General features: G+C 37.5%; 1 protein-coding gene across 7 annotated transcripts in view; it reads right to left on the reverse strand.

The window, feature by feature from the left end:
- LOC122561459 (terminal uridylyltransferase 7-like) overlaps positions 1-21,076 on the reverse strand; it is a 90,997-nt gene that overhangs the window by 42,937 nt on the left and 26,984 nt on the right. For all 7 annotated transcript variants that reach the window (XM_043713220.1, XM_043713227.1, XM_043713205.1 and 4 more), the window contains 9 exons: positions 19,794-19,882; positions 16,690-16,741; positions 15,845-15,914; positions 12,595-12,721; positions 11,498-11,617; positions 10,351-10,470; positions 10,079-10,259; positions 2,682-3,952; positions 2,330-2,480 (listed from right to left, as the gene is read on the reverse strand). In XM_043713220.1, the coding sequence (XP_043569155.1) occupies positions 2,330-2,480; positions 2,682-3,952; positions 10,079-10,259; positions 10,351-10,470; positions 11,498-11,617; positions 12,595-12,721; positions 15,845-15,914; positions 16,690-16,741; positions 19,794-19,882 (2,181 nt within the window). The remainder of the gene's footprint in view (positions 1-2,329; positions 2,481-2,681; positions 3,953-10,078; positions 10,260-10,350; positions 10,471-11,497; positions 11,618-12,594; positions 12,722-15,844; positions 15,915-16,689; positions 16,742-19,793; positions 19,883-21,076) is intronic.

Raw genomic sequence — 21,076 nt, forward strand, 5'->3', positions numbered from 1 at the left:
TCCCTGGATGCTGCCTGACCTGCTGTGCTGTTCCAGCAATAAAGTTTCAGCTTTGATCTCCAGCGTCTGCAGACCTCACTTTCTCCTCGAAGATTTCAACCTACTGCGAATCCTCTTACAAGGATGCCTTCTACCTTTTATCTTCTCCTGCTGAACACTCTCTGCTCATTCCTGAAGAAGGGCATGTGCCCGAAACGTCGAATCTTCTGTTCCCTAGATGCTGCCTGACCTGCTGTGCTGTTCCAGCAATAAAGTTTCAGCTTTGATCTCCAGCGTCTGCAGACCTCACTTTCTCCTCATAAATTCAGAACTCAATCTTCCCCTACTCCTATGGTTTCTCCAAATGCATCACTTACCAAATCAATTTCCTCTTTTTTAAAATGCTTATGATTTCCATCCCGCCACCCTGCTTCCCACACCCCCAGCTCCATCGAGACATGTGTCAACCCTTCAGCTTTGTACTGAATGACACCTCATCCTTGATGTTTTAAATCAGATAAGCCACTCTCCACTGAACTCAATGCTTTGTATCTTGTCTAAAACGTTGCTATCCCCATATAAGTTTGCGTACCCGTAAGAACAGTCACCACATGGATCTTATCATCTACTACATTCTGTCTACTCCCTTGATCGCAGGCATGATTATCCATGCCACATACCTGTATCTCTTGCAGTCCACACCATACAGTCAGAAGTCTACAGCACAGAAAAAAAAACAACCACCCAACTATCTGATCTCATTTTCCAGCACTTGGCCGATAGTCTTGTATGCTTTGGCATCACAAGTGCATATCTAGATCCTCCTTAAATGTTATAAGCGTTTCTGCCTCTAACAGCCTTACAGGCACATTGGTTCCAGATTTCCATCAACCTCTAGGTGAAACTCTTTTTCTTCACACCTCCTTCATATCTCCTACCCCTTACTGCAAATCTGTGCCCCTTTGTCACTGATCTTTTCACAAAAGGGAATAGCTTCTTCCCATCGACTCTGTTTATGCCCCTCATAGCTGTATGCATATCAATCATATTCCCCTCAGCCTCCCCTGCTCCAGGAAAATCAATCTCAGTTTCTCCAAATTCTCTTCAGAACTGAAACTCTCCAGACCCGTTAACATCCTGGTAAATCTCCTATGTCCCATCTCCAGTGCAATCACATCCCTCCTCTAATATGGATTCAAGAACCACGCACAATACTCTCGGTGTAGCCTAACCAACATTTTATACGGTTCCACCATCACCTCACTGATCTTAAACTCTATGCTGAACTAATAAAAGGTAAGTAACCCATATGCCTTCTCTAATACTTTGTCTACCTGTCCCACTGCCTTAAAGGGCCAGTGGACATGCACATCAAGATCCCACAGACCTTCAGTGATTCCCACGATCCTATGAGTACCGCCCACAAACACTTCCCAGTTCCACTTTATTACATGTCCATTTTCGAAAAGATCTCCATCTTTTCTTCCTTATATAGCTTTCACTTTCACTCTCTCAAATTTAAGGAACACAAGCCTCAAGTATGCAAGGAGTTCGTGGCCTCCTTCTCCCTGCAGATTGACACAGCCATGTAGCAGTCTATTTGACACTGAACTGAGATAAACAGCAAGCGTAAATAAGTCTATGGGTCTGCCATCAGCACCTAAAATGTAGGGAAAATAAATTTAAAAAAAACACAGGTTTGTGAGAAAGATATTGTAATAATCAAATTGGCAAAGATAGCTTTGAGAATGAGTAATTTGGAACAGCTTGTTAGAACAGTACAATGTGGAACCAATCAGGGATCGGGCTACTTTAGAAATATTATTGGGTAATGAGACAGGGTTAATTATGAGCTCATGGTAAAAAATTCTCTTGAGCATTATATAATAATGAAATTCACATTCTGTTTAAGGGTGAGAAACTTGTATCTAAAACATGGGTCATATATTTAAATAAAAGCAGTTATAAGCTTATGAAATGTACTGGGGAAAACAGATTAAAAGGTATGACAGCAAATAAGCAGTAGCAGACTTTTAAGATCATGTTTAACAACTCTCAACATAGACACATTCCATTAAAAAATAAAGGTCCTATGACAAGATCGAACCATTCGTGCCTCCTAGATCATAGGAAAAAGCATATAGAACTAATGCAAGGTCACTGGACCTAAAAACGTTAACTCTTTTTCTCTCTCCATAAATGCTGCCAGACCTGCTGAGTTTCTCCAGCAATTCCAGTTTTTGTTTCATGATTAATTGTGCTCTAGTTTAAACAGTTTTCAACTTTATAAAAAGAGGCATATGACTTGAAACACATGGCTTAAGATAATTAAAATGAGGTATTTACTCACAGAAACACTGGGCAGTAACCTGATCCAGGACATTCAGAAACCTTGGAGTCATTAGTGGTAATGGATCAAGATCAACTTTTTTGAAATCCTCTGGACAATCAGATTTTAAGTGTCCTTCTCGCTTACACAAGCTGCATACTACTATGGAAGCCTATATAAGAGAAGTGATGACTGTTTCTTTAAATAAAAAGTCATTAAGCACTGTACATTATTAAGGCAATCAAATATGCTGTTGCTGACTGCAAATAACTTTAATCAAATTGTGAAAGTTTATGTAAGTGTTTTAATTATCTGATCAAAATTCAAAAATATTCATGTAATGGCATTATTTTCAGAACAAAAATGGTATTACCTTTCCCTTTGTAAAAACAGCTCTACTGAATATATAAAACATATTGTCATCACTGCTCTGTGATTCATATACAGGTAAAGTTGTTCCAAATTCCTTATTTATTTCATTCCGAATTTCTTGATTACTCTGCATAGTTGTTTCATGTTCAGCAGTCTGTCTAACTAGCAGAGAAGTTTCATGATCTCCGCATTTAATTGGCTTACATCCATTGGTGTTGAGCAATTCACCAATTACCCCATCTTCATCAGACTGATTATCTTTATCTTCCTCACTAGACTCAGTGTATATATTATCAATTTCTTCATCAGCTGTAAGACTGTCCAGGTGAATCCGTTGAGTGATATTCAGATCCGATTCATCATCCTCGTCCTCCTCCTCATCTTCCCCCTCTTCGTTTCTGCTCAGAGTCCCTTTGAGGTGTTGTTGCATTGCCTCTTTGGAGAAATTATGAAATTCATCTGCACTGTCAGAGCTTTCTCTAACTTCATTATTTAATTTTGACTTCAAGGGACTGGTGTGCTCCACACAAAAATCATCAATTTCCGTATTCTGAGGATTCAGAAAACTCTCAGAATCTGAAAGACTTTCAGAATAGAAGTTCTCTCTATAACAATTTTTATGCTTCACAGGAATTTCATCTTCACTAGAAGTCTCATTTTCAGCCTCCGTAAATTGTTCGAATTTTCCTTCCTTTAATATTGTACCAGTCCTGGCTGCATCATCTTTTGGCTCTCCAAATGTATCAAACAGTTCCTCATCGTTGTAATTTTCTAGAAGCTGACTACTGTGTTTATATTCACCATCTGGCTGATTTAGATCGTCCTCATACAACTCATAGCCAGCAATTCCAATCTTCTGTAAATCAGATATCAGTTCTTCCTCTGTGAAGCTCTCAGTCTCACACTCTTGTACAGTTTGTAAGTTGCCACAGGATTCTTTAGAAGGTAGATTTTCACCAACTTTATATATAGCATTATCATGCAACTGTGGGCATTCTTCATCAGAAACCGATGCTGAGAAAGCTGATGTTATACTACATGGCTGTGACTTTGAGGCAGAAATTTCAAGCAATTCTTGTTGATTTGCCACAACATTCAATGCTCCTTTAGAATAATTTTTCTCATTTTCATTGTCTTTTTTCTTCAACTTTGCTGAATTATACTTGGGCAATGCAAAATACTTGTAAGTTGCTCTTAAACAATGAATGATGTAATCATATACCATTTGGCTATTAAGTGTTCGTGTAACATTTCTCTTTACAGAGTATGGATCTGGAGAAAAATGACATGATAATGATAGTCAGTCACTTAATTGTAATGCAAACAACATCTTATTCATTGAATTTTACAATTGGTCTATGGGTCAGCTCCATGGATGTTTTAGTAATTCAGAGCAAGAACATTTCTAACACCAATAAGCGTTACTTTTTGTGGTACCAGAAATAATTGAAAGCAAAGCAAGTAAAACATTTTTTGCATACTAATACTGTATACACAAAAATGATGATGAAACAAATAGAGCAGTTGGCTCCATTATAATGAAATTATTATAGATCTATCAATGGAAAATGTGATCCTCTAAATCTTCATTATCTAGAATATCTAATCCTATACTAGATATGGTCTCGATAGACTAAATATTTCGACAATTTTGCATCATAAGCAATGTCAACCAATGTTGTGAATAGACTTTATACTGGGTGAATAGGAGACAAAATTCTCTTTTAAGTCTTGTGTCACTACACTGCAAACTGGAAAATTAAGAGAGAGCCCACATCTCCACACATTGTTCAATGGAACCACCAATATCAACTCTGATCAAATTTGAGAATCTCCACTAACTCCTATGGACCAGCTATACAAATTACAAGACTACAATGGCAGGACAGAGGCTTCATAAAAAGCAGTGCAACAACATACTGATCACGAGCCCACATAGGTACAGCAACTTCAACATTCTTGAAGTTTGATACATCCTAACCTGCTGCAATATAACACTGCCACATCTCCCATAGCAGCACCACAACTTGTCTCTATAGAAAAATACAGGTGCCAAGACAAAAATGGAGTTATAATGAAAGATCACCAGAAGCATTATTAAAAGGTAAATGTGTAGGAATAACTTAACAAATGTAGGTAATGGAGAGGTGTAAGGACAAATGTGCAATGGTGAGACCTAGGTCAACGGAAGAATGGCCACTGATATTGAGGAAAACCAAAGGAAATGTATGAGGTCAAAGTTGGAGAAAGGAGAAGTATTTAAACACAAGGAATAGAATTTCAAATGAGTTATTTGAAGATCCAATAAAGGACACCAATGATATTAAGAATCTGGGACATGATAGAATATAGGAAACAGAGGTTTAGATGATCTGAGTTTATGTAATGTGGTGGCAGACTGGCAAAGAGAATATTCTAATATGTGAGATTGAGGTGAACAAACATTTCTAAGATTGACAGGTTAAGACATAAATGCTGTTATACAGGCAAAGTCATGCTGACCTGCTAAGAAGTGGATATGGGATCAGAAGCTCAGCTTGTGTTCAGTGGGATGTCAAATTTACTAATTGTCTGCTATTGCCCAAGACAGCAGAAATAAATAGATCTGGTAACAAATGTAAGGGTGCCTAAGAAAATGACTTTTATGAATATTACTAATGAAAGTCTAATTTTAAATTCAGATTGTTGCCATAGTGAAACAAAGTTAACAGACAGGGAATAATCCTTGGATTGGGGACCAAAAACAATGGTTTTAATCATGCCAATATTTAATTCGAGAAAATGTCTGCTTATTCAGCACTGGCTAGCAGATAAACAGCTTGATAATTTAGCAACAATGGATGAATCAAGAATGGTGGTTAAGTAGGAGAACGTGGGTGTTGCCAGCATACGTGGGACAATACATGTGGTGTTTCAGATGTCATCATCAAGGGGCAGAATGGAAATGAGAACTTTGAGAGCACCAAGGATAGATCCTTGTAGATAAGACCAATGATACTGACAAAGAGAAGACACTGCAAGTCACAACCTGGCTTGAGAGCAGCAGGCAAGGTGAGGATTTTATGAAAGGCAGGTAGCATCACCTAGGGAGATAGCTCAAATCGGGCACTGAATAAAGACAGGGTGAGGCTCAGGGCCTTCTGCAGAGATAGTTGGACTTGTGGGACTGATATCATTGCAGAGTGATTTGCTAGCGCTGTTGAACTTGGTTTAACCTAGCTTGACAGGATCATGGGAACCTGAGGAGTTACACAAACGGAAAGGAAATAAAGTTGGGAACCAAGTTGAAAAGCTGCTGGGTAAAAATAGGAGAAAGAAAAAAATCTGATGCACAATTAGAAGTAAATGATTATACAATTAAGTATAAAACAACAAACAATGGCTGCATGGTGACTAGCACTGTGAACTGAATATTCAAAGCTATTCAACATTTAAGAACGACAAACAAGGAGGAGGAGATGGAGTTGTCTTGATGATACAAGATGGGATAAGTAAGGACCATGGATCAGTACGGAATCTGTTTGGGTGAACAGATTGGTTTTAGTTATTAATAGGCCACTAAATGGTAGTGACGGTGTGAGGGATGGTATAAAACGGGTTTCTCGAATATCTTACGGATATTTTTCTAGAATGGGGTGTTAAGGAGCTAACTAGAGTGGACTAAATTATTTTAGACCTGGTATCACATAATGCAAAAAGGTTAATTAACAATCTTGTTAAAGACGTTGTAGTGACCACAACGTGACAGGATTTTACATTATGTTTGAATAGGCTGGGGTTAATTGGAAAGATACATTGTTGGCCAGTGTTCAAATTTATTGCAAAGTTAACAACAACTATGATTCTTCAACGTACAAAAATTCAAAAGGCCAGTCAATTGTGGCAAACAGAGGAAATTAAGGATTGTATATGATTTATAAAAAGGACATATGAAGAGGCCAGAAATAGTAATAAATCTCAGGATTGAAAAGCCTTTAGACTGCCAATGGAGACTATGAAACTGATTAAGAAAATAGAATATGAAAACAGTCTAGCTAATAAACAGAAAAATGAACCATAACATCTTCTACAGGTACGTTAAAAGGAAAAGTTTGGCTGAGACGAATGTTGCTCCATTAAAGGCAGAGTCAGGAGAGCATATAGTGAGAACAGGGAAATAGCAGAAACCTTGATAATTACTGTGAGTTTATTTTTACTGAGGAAGATACAAGAAATCTTCTAGAATTACAGACCCAAAAGATTTGTAAGAATGAAGAGCTGAAGGAAATTAGTATTTAGTAAGAAGATTGTACTGGTAAAAGGAATGAGGCTGAAAGTTGATAATTCCTCAGCATCTGATAGTCTACATTCCAGATCATTGAAGGTGGTTAGAGAGATGGTCGATGCATTGGTGAACAACTTATAAAAATCCCCACAAATTTTAGAATGATCCTTGCAGATTGGAGGCTTGAAAATGTCACCTGCTATTTAAGAAATGAGCAAGAGAGAAAATAATGAATTACAGACCTGTTGGCTTTGCATCAGTCACAGGAAAAATGCTAGAATCTATTATAAAGGATATGATAAATGAACACTGGATAAAATAATCTGATTGGGCACTGAAGAGGTTGATCCAGTATCAGTTAGTTAAGGGATAAAGCCTTACTAGTTTTGATTATTACTAAGTGTAAGGCATGTGGGAACCACAGATGTACATAAAGGAATAACAAACAAAACATTCAGACTGTCAAGGCTAGTTGCACAGAAGCTACACTTTCAGAGGCCTTGGATAAAGAACAGATGATGCTTATCAAAGACTATTGGGAAAACAAAGATAATGTGAGACATATGGGTGCTGAAGTGTGGGAATTGTTATAAATCTGCTCTAATCTGCATAAACTAGAAGGTTCTGTAAACCATCAGAGTGTGTTTCATACTTCAAGGTATTGTGGCTTTCTCTCTGTATATACATATGAAATAAAGAATTGTAACTGGAATTCCTGAGTCCTCTTATCAATTTGACGATGTTAGGCATGGCCTGTATGGATTTGTGAATGGAAATTGTATTTGATGAACTTGGAGGTTTTTTGAGGATACTACTAAAAAATTTGAGAAAGGACTGTGAATAGATGTAGCATATTTGGATTTTCAGAAGGCTTTTGGTAAGATCTCCCACACTAGGTGAATTTGAAAATTAAAGCATATGGGATTGGAGGTAATATACTGGCCAGGATTAATGATTGGTTAACAGACAGAAAACAAAAAGAATAAATAGATCATTCTCACATTGATGGGCTGCAACTAGTAGGTAACCACATGGTTTAGCACTTGGGGCCCAGCTGTTCACAATATATATTAATGAATTGGATAAACATTTCCACATTTGCAGACGATACAAAGCTAAGCAGGAACATGTGCTGTGAGAAAGATGTATAGAGGTTTCAGGAGTATTTTAACAGACTTAGCGAGTGGGCAAGAAGATGGCAGATGGAACAAAATGTGTTAAAATGTGAGGTCATCCACCTTAATAGGAGAAATAGATACACAAAATATTTCTGAAATGGTGGGAAGCTTGGATAGACAGGAGCTGGAGTACTACCTGAACTTATGATCTCCTTATCCGGTAAAGACATTATTTCCACATTGGGAATACAACGACTTGTTCTCAAAATGGAGACACTGTCATATGATGAGAGATTAAGTAAATTGGGTCTGTATTCTCTGCAGTTTTGAAGAATAAGAAATTATCTCATTGAAATCTACAAAATATTACAGTAAGACAACATTGAGGTTGAGACAAGATCAGCCATGATCATGTTCAATGGGGGAGCAGGCTCGAGAGGCTGAATTGCTTATTCCTATTTCATACATTCTTATGATGTTTCCCCTGGTTGGAGAATCTCGAACCAGTGGACACAATTTAAAAATAAGGGGGATTGAGGACAGAGGAGAATTTGGTTTGGCTCAGAGGACTGTGGATCCTTGAGCTTCTCTACCCCAGAGGGCAGGTGAACTCATTCTTTGAGTACAATCTAGAGATTGATAGATTATCAATGAAGTTATTGGAACATAGCTTTCAATTAGCTATGATCATATTAAAATGTGATGTAGGCTTGATGCGCTGAATAACCTACTCCTGTATCTAGAATGGAAATGGAATCTGACCCACCAGGAAGAGGACGACGACTTGAGGAAGATGGTGTGGTCATCTATGTCAAGGGATGTAGAAAGATTGAAGAGCACAAGGAGAAATAGATTACCTTTGTCACAATGACATAGGATGTAATTTGTAACACTGATAACAAAGTAGGGACATAGGAACTTGGAAGAGTAAACAAATTGGCCCCGAAAACTTTCTCTACCATTCAACAAGATAATGGGTCATGGTCTTTTTCACCTAGGCAAAAGTGGGCACTGCAGATGCTGGAGATTAGAGTCAAAATTAGAGTAGTGCTGGAAAAGCAGAGTAGGTCATGCAGCATCTGAGGAGCAGGAAAATCAACATTTTGGGCAAAAGTCCTTCATCAGTTTCACCTACCCCACATCCCTTGAAATGTTCAATATCTAGAAATCTCTGTTTTGAATATACTTGGTGACTAAGTCAGAGGGCTGTGAAAGTTCAAAGAATTCTAAAGATTCACCACCTCTTTGGTGAAAATATTCCTCATCTCAATCCGAAAAGCTTGCTTCTTATTCTGAGACTGTTTCCTCTAGCTCCGGACCGTCCAGACAAGGGAAACATTTTTTCTTGTGTCTACACTGTCAAGCCCCATAAAAATATTGTACGCTTCAATGAAATCTCTTTTCATCGGTTTAAATTCTATAAAATGTCAGCTCAATCTCTTTTTATAAGATAATTCCACATCCCAGGGATCAGTCTGGTGAACCTTCATCGCACCTTCTCCATGTTAAATATATTCTTTCTTGGGTAAAGAGACCAAAACTGTATACAATGCTCGAGGTGAGGTCTCATCAAGGCTCCAGTCAACTCCAGCATGACGTTTTTGCTTCTATACTCAAATACTCTTGCAATAAACGGACGTTTTGACACTTTGGCAGGGGCAGAAACATGACTGGAGGCATTCTGTATGGAATTCCAAGAAAGACAGGAACACAAATGAGAGAGGTGACAACATGGCAAAAGTGCCATAATTCCTTCATTGGATGGGCTTCGTGATCCGAAGAACAAAGATAAAAATATCATCTAATTTATTCACTTTTGTACATAATGTACTGACCTGTAAATGTTAACCTAATGTAAGCAGAGACAGCTTCAAATTAACATGGTATTGGCATCCAAAGAATACCAAATTCACACCCACCCTAACTACAGAGGGGATAGATGTGGGCAGATAAAACTTAACAGCATCGAGACTTGATAAGAATGGATTATTACACTTGCAGATTTTGTTATTATACCTTCCACAGCAATTCTCCTTTTGGGCCAGTCTTTAGCTTCCCGTGAAAGTGGTTCTTTGATCCGTATACAAATAACGTAATCCGCCAGTGAAAATTCCAGTGCATAAAACCGAAGTAGTTCAACCCACAGCTGCCCCAATGGTACAGAATTTTTTTGACTTAGTCCAAATACAAGTGGAACCTACCAAAGGAATGTGATTGAAAAGCTATTCAATTACTATGGCTGTTTAAAGGGAAAAAATGAAATCCACCCACAAGACAGGAAAACATACCTTTCCTTCAATTGATTTGCCACAATCCCCACTCACAGGTTTGAATTCCCAGATAACCTTGTTATTTTCTATACTTTTAAGATTGAAGTTGCCTAGGTTATTCACCGTAAAACCATCAATCTGTAAAAAATAAAATGTTTTAGAAAAGCAGTTAAGATAGCATTATTATTTTGTTTATATATTTCAAAAGGAATACACATAATATGGAATGGCCAAATGTTAACATGCTGTTGGATCAGCATTTCAAGTCTTTTTACGTAGGTTGTGCATTATTGGGCAGAGGCATAACTATCCAGGGCACATTTGTCAGTGTCTATTCAGATGATGATTCTCTTCCTCCTTGTTGACTAAACATAGGATCAAAAGATAAAATATAAATGAAAGAATGAGAGAATGTTATAATGTGGAAAAACGTGAAAATATTAATAAAGAAAGCACAAAAATAACTGACAGAGTCATGCAGCACAGAAATAATGATGATGACAAAACTGACTAACTCGACGATGCTGATGCCAATATCCATATAACTATTTTAAAGAAATAAATCAATATTTGCTGATTTTAGATAAATGCAACTGAAATATTTTAAGCAGTTTGCTAATGTTAATTATAGTTAACTGTTGAGAGCTTAAGGGCCTACATGTCAAATTATGTCTATGCTATAATCTATACATTTTGATCTTTTTAGTAGATGAAGAGAACACAAAGCTTGTTACAATATTAATGTATGTAAACCTTTACACATCTCAAATGTGCTTGCATTTATACAAAACGTTCTCAATATTGATAATAAAAAACATGTTTTGCCAAAGCTTTTTATATTTCACTCATTAGGATAATTTGTGAGAAATACCAAAGGAAAAACAACATTGATACTCTATGACAGGCAAGTGCTGATTAGTTAGCAAGTGGGCTCTGAAAAATGGGTCCATTGCCATGGAGAGTGTACCAGTTAATGATAGAGAATCATAATTTGCTAAGAAACTCATCAAGTCTGACAGCATGTATGGAGAATGGATAGTGTGTCAAGCTGGAAAAAGCACAGCAGGTCCTGCTGAAAGGTTCCGACCTGACATGTCGACTCCCCTTCTCCTCTGATGCTGCTCAACCTGAAAATTGGAAGAACTGTTTTTAATAAAACTCTTACCCATAATCCCAGATACACAGGCAGAATGCATTCCTTCCTTTGTTGCAGAAAGTAGATTACCATTAAAGCAAATGCATAGGGTGGCAATCCTCCTTCATCTGGACTATCAATGTGACAAAGCTGAAAACAACAAAAGTTTCTTTGTTTAAAAAAAAAATTCAGTTATAATTATGGTACTGTCTATCTTTTGAGCCTGAGATGATTCTTTCCAAGAGTAATTCTAATTAGTTCTACAAAGCTGCTTTTTGTCAGTGGAGTGAGACCATCTCGAGATCCTGCTAGAAATGATTCGCCTACACAAATTCAATCCAATCGGCCTACAATCAACCTAGACAGGCCGCATTGGAGGTTTTGGCGCGGGGGGGAAGGAGGAGGAGGAAGAGGAGGAGGGTGTGTGTGCGTGCGCAGTGGGTTTGTACATTTTCTAGAATTAATTGTTAATCAATCTCTTGGACGTTACACTGCCAACATCATACATCATGTTAATACATATCCTTTCATCAAAACTGTTGAACAAGAATCACCTCTCTCTAGATGCAAAAGTATAACCTGCTCCTGACAACAGTGCGCCTTTACATTTCAACTTATTCGTTCTACAAACTTGTATTTTGGAATTCTCTTCATAAACCTGTTTGCCATGTTATTCAATTGTTGAAGTCCCCTTGCAGTCCCCTTGACTGCATCTTCATCCTCATTGACTACTTTTTTTCCTCCTTGGTTTTGTTGTCCTCCAATAAAAAGACATCTTAACAGCTTTACAGGAAGGTTACGAAATAAGAGTATCATGTATTTCTCAACAATGAACAACAATTTTGTCAACTTAATCACATTTTTTGTAACTACGTCAGGAATTTAAAGGAAATAATGCAATTATCTCCCATTTGTGAAGGGGAAGAAAAGTTAGAATTTGCCTGATCTCTGAAAATTCTCATTCTGAAGTAGAGCATTCAAATGACTAAAAATCAAAAGGAAGGTCAACATAAACTAAGTATTCATTTCAACTTGGAAAATGAAAAGTTTACCATAAGAATATTAAATAAAATATATTTAGTGTAGCAACCAAACCACTCATGCTTTCAAAATAATGAGTTTCTTACCTTAGCCCATGATCTAAAGGCAATAACCAGTGGAGTAAGACAAGGTTCCAACTTTCCCAAGGCAGCTAAGTGATATGTTGTGAGCCATGCATTTTCATTGCCTGCACTCACTTTACATAAAAGGCCACTGAAGGGAATAAAGAAAACAGCAAACTATCATTAAACGATTACAACTCAGAAGAAGACTATTCAACCCATTATGTCAATGCTAACTCTCTACAACAGCAACTCAGCTCGTCCTGCTCCTTTGTAACACTACATGTTCTCTCTTTGGGTCCTGAGCCAATTCCCTTGTAAAAGTATTCACTGTAACAGATTCCACCAGCAGTGCATTCCAGATCTGAACCACTCAGAATACAGATTCTGTGTCCCAAATGGTTCTTTTCGCCATAATTCTGTCTCCTCTGGTTCTTGACCTTTTGGCAAATGGGAACAGTTGACTTTTATGTAACTGCCATCAAATGTCCTTCCAACCTTTTGTTTCAGGAGAATAGCCCCACCTTCTCCAATCACAATGAAGTTACTCAGTCTCAGAAACATTCTCAAATCTATTCAACCTCTTCTCTAATGATTTCACATCATTCCAAAAGTACATTACCTAGAATTGGACACAGTAATCACTCTAGCTGAAGCTGAATCAGAGTTTTATGGAAGAGCTGTAACTTCCTATAGTTTGTACTCTATTTAAAAAGCACAGGATTCATAAGTCTTTTTAACAACTTTCTCAACCCTTTCTATCCTTTTCACAATTTGAACACACATACTCCAAGGTATTTCTGTTAGCGCAACATTAGACTTGTTCCCTTTATTTTATATGACCTTGTCTTGTTCGTCCTAACAACATGTACCATTTCACACTTCTTTATATTAAAGTTCATCTGATGTTTATCCATTCCATGTCCTCTTGAAGTTCATCGTTATCCTTCCTAAAGAATGTTACCAGGATTGGAGAGTTTGAGTTATAAGGACAGGCTGGTTAGGCTGAGCTGTTTTTTTCCCCCTGGAGTGTAGGAGGTTGAAGGGTGACCTTACAGAGGTTTATATATTCATGAGAGCATAGGTAAGGTGAATAGCAGAGGTCTTTTCTCTAGAATCAGGCAGTTCAAAACTAGATAGCACAGCTTTAAGATGAGAGAGGAAAAATTTAAAAGGGACCAGAGGGACAACGTCTTCTGTACGGAGGGTGGTGTGTATAAGGAATGATCTGAGAGGAGGTGGTAGAGGCAGGTACAGATACAACATTTAAAAGACATTTGGACAGGTACATGAATAGGAAAGGTTTACATGGATATGAGCCAAATGCAGGCAAATGGGACTAGTTTTGTTTGAAAACTGGTTGTCATGGAGAAGTTGGACTGAAGGGTCTGTTGCCATGCTGGATGACTCTATTATATTTCAAAATCTTGTGTCAACTACAAGTTTTGAAATTACATCCTGCACATATAAAGCTTGGCTAACGGATGTTCAATTTTCACAATGACAAAAATAAAGCATCATTGTATACTATAGATTAAGTACTGAATTCTTTCTTCTTGGACAACACCTATAGGGTAAAGGAGAGTTTCTGTTCGCCTTTTTTGCACAGAATGCTTTTATAGTCTAATTAATTTTCACACCAAGGAACAGTGGCAGAATCATTCATATTTCACGATGACCAAAGTTTGCATGATTTTGGAGCTTTTATTAGATGTTGATAGGGATCTTGAAGCAATTAGTTCTTCAAAGCAATCAGTATATATCTAAGAATCATACAGCAAGTCAGTAAATTAAATGTCCTGTGGTGGTGGTGGTGGGGGGGAAACGGGTGCGGTTGGTGTAGACTATGGAGTTATTGCAATAACTCAGCTGTCTACAGAGTGTAAACATGGGTAAAGGTCATGGTTGTTTTACAATGCTATGATGGATAATTCTATGGCCTGGAACTGTAACCTGAATACTTAGTAAGTTTAAAATAGTCAGGGATAATTGTTATTCAGAAGATCCTGAATAAGAAATTGAGTGAATTTTTAAGACAGATTTTATGCCATAGGTTAAGGCAGTCAAACCATCATCGTTGCTTTGATATTAAGAACAATAAATTTGATAACTACAACTACACTGTTTGTTCTCATTTATTCTTTTCATAACAATTTACATTTGTTGGATTATAATTAGTGTCTTGGTTAAAGAAAGGGACATGCTTTCTGCCTACCAATGTTAACTTGATGGTTCAGAGCACTGACTTACAACAAGAATTCTCTGTTTGACTTCTGGGTATCACTAATATCACTTCTCAGCACACAAAGGCATACGCCCATTCCAAAGCGATACAAGGTCCTTATTAGTGCGGCCAGTTAGGTGACATTCGAGACGAATATATGTTATAAAATTCCCAAAATAATTTCTTCTAAAACTGCATCAGTTTCTATTTGCATCCTTAGCACAACAAATGAAACATGGACATGTTTTTGCATTCTTACAGATTTCAAAACAACCTATCCATGCAGCAATCTAAATTTTAAGATGAAAGGCTTACATAATTTAGTTTTTGCTAATAAAAAACCTGAAAAGTACTCCATGTTTCTAATATGTCTATTCAATGGATAAGTTTCTTTTGGAAAATCAAGTATGTTGTAAAAAGAAGGGAAAGCTATTTAGCCCAAAACACCCGTCCCTTTTAAATTTGTACATATGTAAAAATATACTTTGAACTCTGAAGACCATATCTAAGACCAAATCTAAGAATCACCAGTGGCAAAGACTTTTTAAAAGATCACAGACTGGAAGCATTTGACATGAGAATGTAGCAAGAAGAAAAAGGAAAGGCCTTCTTCCAAATTTTATAAATCTATATTATTTGTAAATTAAGAACTAGAAAGATTTTCCTAGTTAAGGAGAAAGCATAAAATTCCTGGCTTCAGTCAATTTCCAACCAGGTATTATTCAATCACAGCTCTTGCTATGAACTGAAGAAAATAGTGTCTCCCTTCACCTCAAATGGGATTCAACAGCAAATCACACTCAGTTTCTAATCAAAGAGTGGCAATGCCAGGGAAATGAGGAAAAGGAGACTTAAAAAAAACTTAGTATACATTGCAATAGAAATAGGAAGTATTTAAGTTTAGCACAACTTATTTTAATGTGTTAATATACATATTAAACTAGATTAATTAGTTTACAATGGTTAGTATTTTGTAAGTGGCTCAGTTCACGTTATACTTAACACTATAGTAAACTACATTCATATTAAGAAAAGTAAGTCCCGACAAACCTTTGCTTGTCTCTGCATAGTACGACAGGCACTCTGGCATGGAACTCCGCCTCAACATCAATGAAAGAAACTGAATAAATTTGGGAAGAGCAAAAAAATCTATTTAACAATTCTTTTGACTGTTAAACTGTTCTTTCTGCTCATCACAGGGAGGTTTGATATTTCTGAACCAAGCTTGTGCTAATCTAATCTGATCAACACATTTACCAGGGATTGTGTTGACATACAAAATGAAGATCCAAAGGACATGTTCAGGCCCAGCCACAAATTTTTTTGAGGCAGAACTTTAAGCATTACTTGATAAACAATGAAAAGGCACACAATATTTGTCACTGTATAAACATAGTGACTCATTTTCAGTGGGCAAAAGTCTTCTAGAAAATTTTGACGAAGAACCCCTATTCTGATTTACTGGAGCTCTAATGATTAATTTTAGTTTTTGTAAATTAAGTCCTGGGATAGGAACTAGGCTCTTCTAGTTTTTACCTATTGGAAAAGGACAAAAGTATTACAAGATGGAACTAAGTTTTAATTTGCTGATGGTATTATGTCGAAAACATTATATGAAATATGTAGAGCTGTACAATGATTTGTAAAGTGTGCCATTAATGTGTTAAATTTAAGTGGGCAAGATACATTTCTATAATTCTCATGTCATTTTAGTTGCAGACAAAAGACAGACATACAATTCAACAAATTACATAAAATACCCATAGAATTGATCTTACATAATCATTCAAATGGTTTCATGTATGACCCTACAACATAGTATTTTCTAAAAACAGCAAATTACTTATGCATGTAATAGTTGAAAGACATTTTCTCTTATCTTTCCAAAAACTTACTGCTATTCTTAAGGCTTTCTTGAACCAGCAATAGTACATCAGGTTGATTCATCTGAGAAACAAAAAAAGGACAGATATACTCATCTATAAAATAAATAATTTATGTATTGCTTTTGCATGAAATACATTCCTCTCCTCACTTTCATCATTAACATTTTAAAATATCATTTAGGATTATTAGGGTACTAACAGAATACTAATTATCAGAAATGAAACTATAATTTGACTTTATTAGAAACAAAACAATCAGAGACAAATGCCGGTCCCTTAAAGTCAGAAATGGAGGAAGTTATAATGGGGAACAAAGATGGTAAACTTGTTAAATACATTTTTTGGTTCTATCTTCACAAAGGAGGATGCAAATAACATTCCAAGAACTTTGAGGAATCTAGTGAGAGGGAGGACCTGAGGAAATCAATAATAGTAGGGAAATAGTGTTAGGAAAATTGAAGGGATTAAAAGTCAATAAATCCCCAGCGTGTGATAATCTACATCACAGAGTACCTAAGGAAATGTCGCTAGAAATAGTGGATGCATTGGTGGTTATACTTCAAGGTTCTATAGACTCTGGAACAGTTTCTATAGATTAGAGGTAGCTAATGTAATCCCATTATGGAAAGAAAACAGATTTATAGACTAGTTAGCCAGACATCAGTAACAGAGAAAATGCTGAAGTCCACTATCACAGATTTAATAGCTGAGCACTTGGAAAACAATGGCCGGAGGGAGTCAGCATGGATTTACGCAAGGGAAATTGTGCTTGACAAATCTATTAGTTTTTCTCAAGGAGTTAACTAGAAAAGTTGATAATGGGGAGCCAGTGCATGTCTTTTGCTTCGACTTTCAGAAGGCGGTCGGTAACGTCCTACCCAAGAGACTGGAATGTAAAATTAAAGTGCATAGTTTTGGTGATAATGTACAGACATGGATAACGAACTGATTGACAGACAGAAACTAAAGCAGTAAATGGGTCTTTTCCAAGGCATAGCCAATGACTAGTGCAGTAACGCAAGGTTATCAGCCATACAGAATGTATGTGCAGAGATGCTTCTATGTGATTTGGACAAGTTGAACGAGTGGGCAAATGCAAGGTAAAATTATATGGATGTGGATAAATAATAAGTTATCCACTTTGGCAGTAGGAAAGCATAATATTATGTGAATGGTGATAGTATGGGAAAGGGGAGGGTGCAATAAGAACTGGTGTCCTTGGAGTGAACATTTGGTGCAACAGGCAAAGAAGAACACAAATGGTATGTTGGCCTTCAAAACGAGAGGGTTTGAATATGGGAGTAGGGATGTCTTGCTGCAATTGTACACAGCTTTGTTAAGATCACAAATGGAGTATTATGTGCAGTTTTGATCTCCTTATCTGGAGGAAGTATGTTCTGGCTTTGGAGGCAGTGTAATGAAGGTTTACCAAACTGATTCCTGAGATGGTATGACTGAAAAGAGACTTGATCAGTTAGGACAATGTTTACTGGAGTTTAGAAGGAAGAAAGAGGTTTCTCAGAAATCTATGAAATTCTAAAACAACTATTTATAGTCAACACAAAAAGGATGTTCCCAATAACTGGGAAGACCAGAACTAGGGGTCACAGTCAATGGTTCCTCTAAGTTGCATAGCTGTGGGTGCACACAGGTGCACCAAGGTTGCATGTATGACGATTGCTTTCAGCAAGGTGATCTGCATTGGCATGGGTGATTGTGGCAGGGACCTCAGAGGCCTGTGGAGCTGGAAAAAAAAATTGAAGGAACACTGGACATAGTCTAAGGACATCAGGTGAGCCACTTCGGGCTGAGATGAGGAGACATTTCTTCACTGAAGATAATGGTGAACCTGTGGAATTTTCTGCCACAGAGTTGAGGCCAAAACACTGAATATTTTCAAGAAGGAATTAGATATAGTCTTAGGAGTAAAGGGATGAAAGAGAGAAGAGGGAAGACAGAGTGGAATAGAAAGTATGATGATCAGCCACGATCAGACTGAACAGCAGAGTAGGCTTGGAAGGGCCAAATAGCCCACCACCACTCCGATTTTGTGTGTGTCTAAACCTGAGCAGTTCAGAGGGGGTGGGATCAGAGAAAGAGCTGAGAGTGAGAGAGAGAGCAAATGTGTGACTACAAGATACACAGACAGATAGATAGATAGATGGTGGTAGGGTCAGTGAGGCAGAGAAAGAGAAGAGAGTGAAGAGAAAGAAAGAGGTAGCAAAGGGAGAGGAGGGACATGGTGGGGAGGTGGTAAGGTTAGAGAGGGGAGGGCAGAGAGACTCAGAGGGGGCAGAAAGATGGGGGGGTGGTCAAAAAGGAAGGTCAGAAAGGGGGTGATGGTCAGAAAGATAGGGAAGGAATGGTTGTTGGGAGAACCAGGGGAGGGTGGAGAGAATGAGAGAGACAGAGAGGTGGCCAGGCGGAAGGAGGTTGACAGAGAGAGAGGTGGGGGAGACTGAGGAACAGAGAGAGGGAGGGAGAGGGGGGCAAATGGAGACAGGCAGATATAAAGTTTGCAGATATACCAGCAGTTCTGACATTCATACACAGCCCTGCGCAGTTCTGTTTTACATATTAAATTTTTGTTTTGATCGTTTAGAGAACTCCCAACAGTTTTGACCACAAGTAAATTAACTAAAGCTTTCTAATTCATTCAGACAATTAACAGAAAATCCCTCTGTTGCAGGGTTTTGAACGATATACAGAGTTACACTGGTGTAACTTAGTGATGGGGCACTCGGTTTGAGTGCTGGAAGGATTCTTTCCAACATGGATGAAATTAGTTTCACATATTAGCAAGTTGCCCAAGATAGTCGGGAAAGTAAGCAGTGCTCAATATCAGACACTGAATCTAGACTGTAAGCGACTGTACAATGATAAGTAATACCAAACAGTGCTAATGAGACAAGTCTATCATCAGAATTCACAAAATATTTCTAAGACAGATGGAGTTTAAAAGCGATCTTGAAGTTCAGTATTCAAAAGGTTCAACATTAAAATTCAAATTTGAACAATTTTAATATCAGGTTTATTATCTAAACTAGTATATGCCAAACCTTACAGATATCTGTACATAAACTGTATTCATTGTGCAGTCCCTGGAAACTTACATGAGCTGGAAACTGTATATCTATGTTAAGGTCAGAATCTTTAAAGCCAAATCTGGTACAAGAGGAGCCATACAGTCTTAGTGAGCAATCTGGATAACAACAAAAAAAATAAATGCCATAAATTTCAACAATGGCTAACTGCAATAATACAGTGAACTACTTGAGTTTCTGCCAAAAATATTTAAATTTTTACCCAGTATACCTGAAAAATTATTGTAAACTAACTTTACAAAAATCTTATGACATAACAAGTTATAGCTAAATTAAAAACATAAAACAGTACAGAAAATGCAGGTCAGGCAGCATGAATGGAAAGCAGTTCCAACATTCCAGGTTAATGACCTTTCATCAGAATGAAAGAATTATAGAAATCTGTATACTTTTATTAATCTACACATTTTTAGGCCAGAGGACACGAATAACAAAAGAGAAGATCTGCATTAAACTCGAGAGCAGGAAAGACTAACTAACAAAGGATGTCATGTAGCAAAAGGCAAAGGTAGTGGTAATTAGCATACCAAAAAAAACTTGTCTTCGGATGAGGCAGAAATGGCTATAAGCCATCTGAATGAAACACGAAGGGATAAAAAAAGAAACAAGCTAGCAAACAAAAAGAATGCTGTACAGGATAAGATGAGAGGAGGGGTTATGATCTAGGTTCTTAAACTCAGTACTGAGTCCAGTATGCTGTAGAAAGCGGAGACAAAACATGAGACATCATTCCCCAAGACTGCATGGAGCTTCATTGGAAGACTGAAGACAGGAAGGTCAGACTGGGAACCAGGTGAACTAAAACAAGTGACAGCAAGCTCAAGTTCATCTTAGTAGTCTAATCAGAGGGGTCACCCGGTCTACATTTGGTCTCCCTGATGCAGAACAGAATACAATGCAAACAGAAAATAGTTTACTAAATTGAAAGGAATTTGTACATCATTAGTTTACTTCTAAAGAATGTTTGCAGCTTTGGATGGTGAGAAGGGAGGAAGGGAAATGAGATGCGTTATATCACTTGTGCTTGCATGAATGGTGTCTTAGCAAAGGGAGAAATTTTAGGGGTGACCGAGGCATAGACCAGGGTTTCCTGAAGTGTCCAAGAGAACGCGGAAAGTAGAGGGCAGGAGAAAATGGTTTGGTGGTGGTATCACACAGCAGCTGGTGAAAATGGTGAACAATGAACATGGGTAGAAGCTAAGGACAAGGGGTTTGCTGACAGGAGAATATTGGAGCTGGATGAAAAATCCATTAAAAGGGAGAAAAATTAATTGTCAAAGTAGTAAGAATGG

The sequence above is a fragment of the Chiloscyllium plagiosum genome, chromosome 2, assembly GCF_004010195.1.
Source record: "Chiloscyllium plagiosum isolate BGI_BamShark_2017 chromosome 2, ASM401019v2, whole genome shotgun sequence".
Classification (NCBI taxonomy): domain Eukaryota; kingdom Metazoa; phylum Chordata; class Chondrichthyes; order Orectolobiformes; family Hemiscylliidae; genus Chiloscyllium; species Chiloscyllium plagiosum.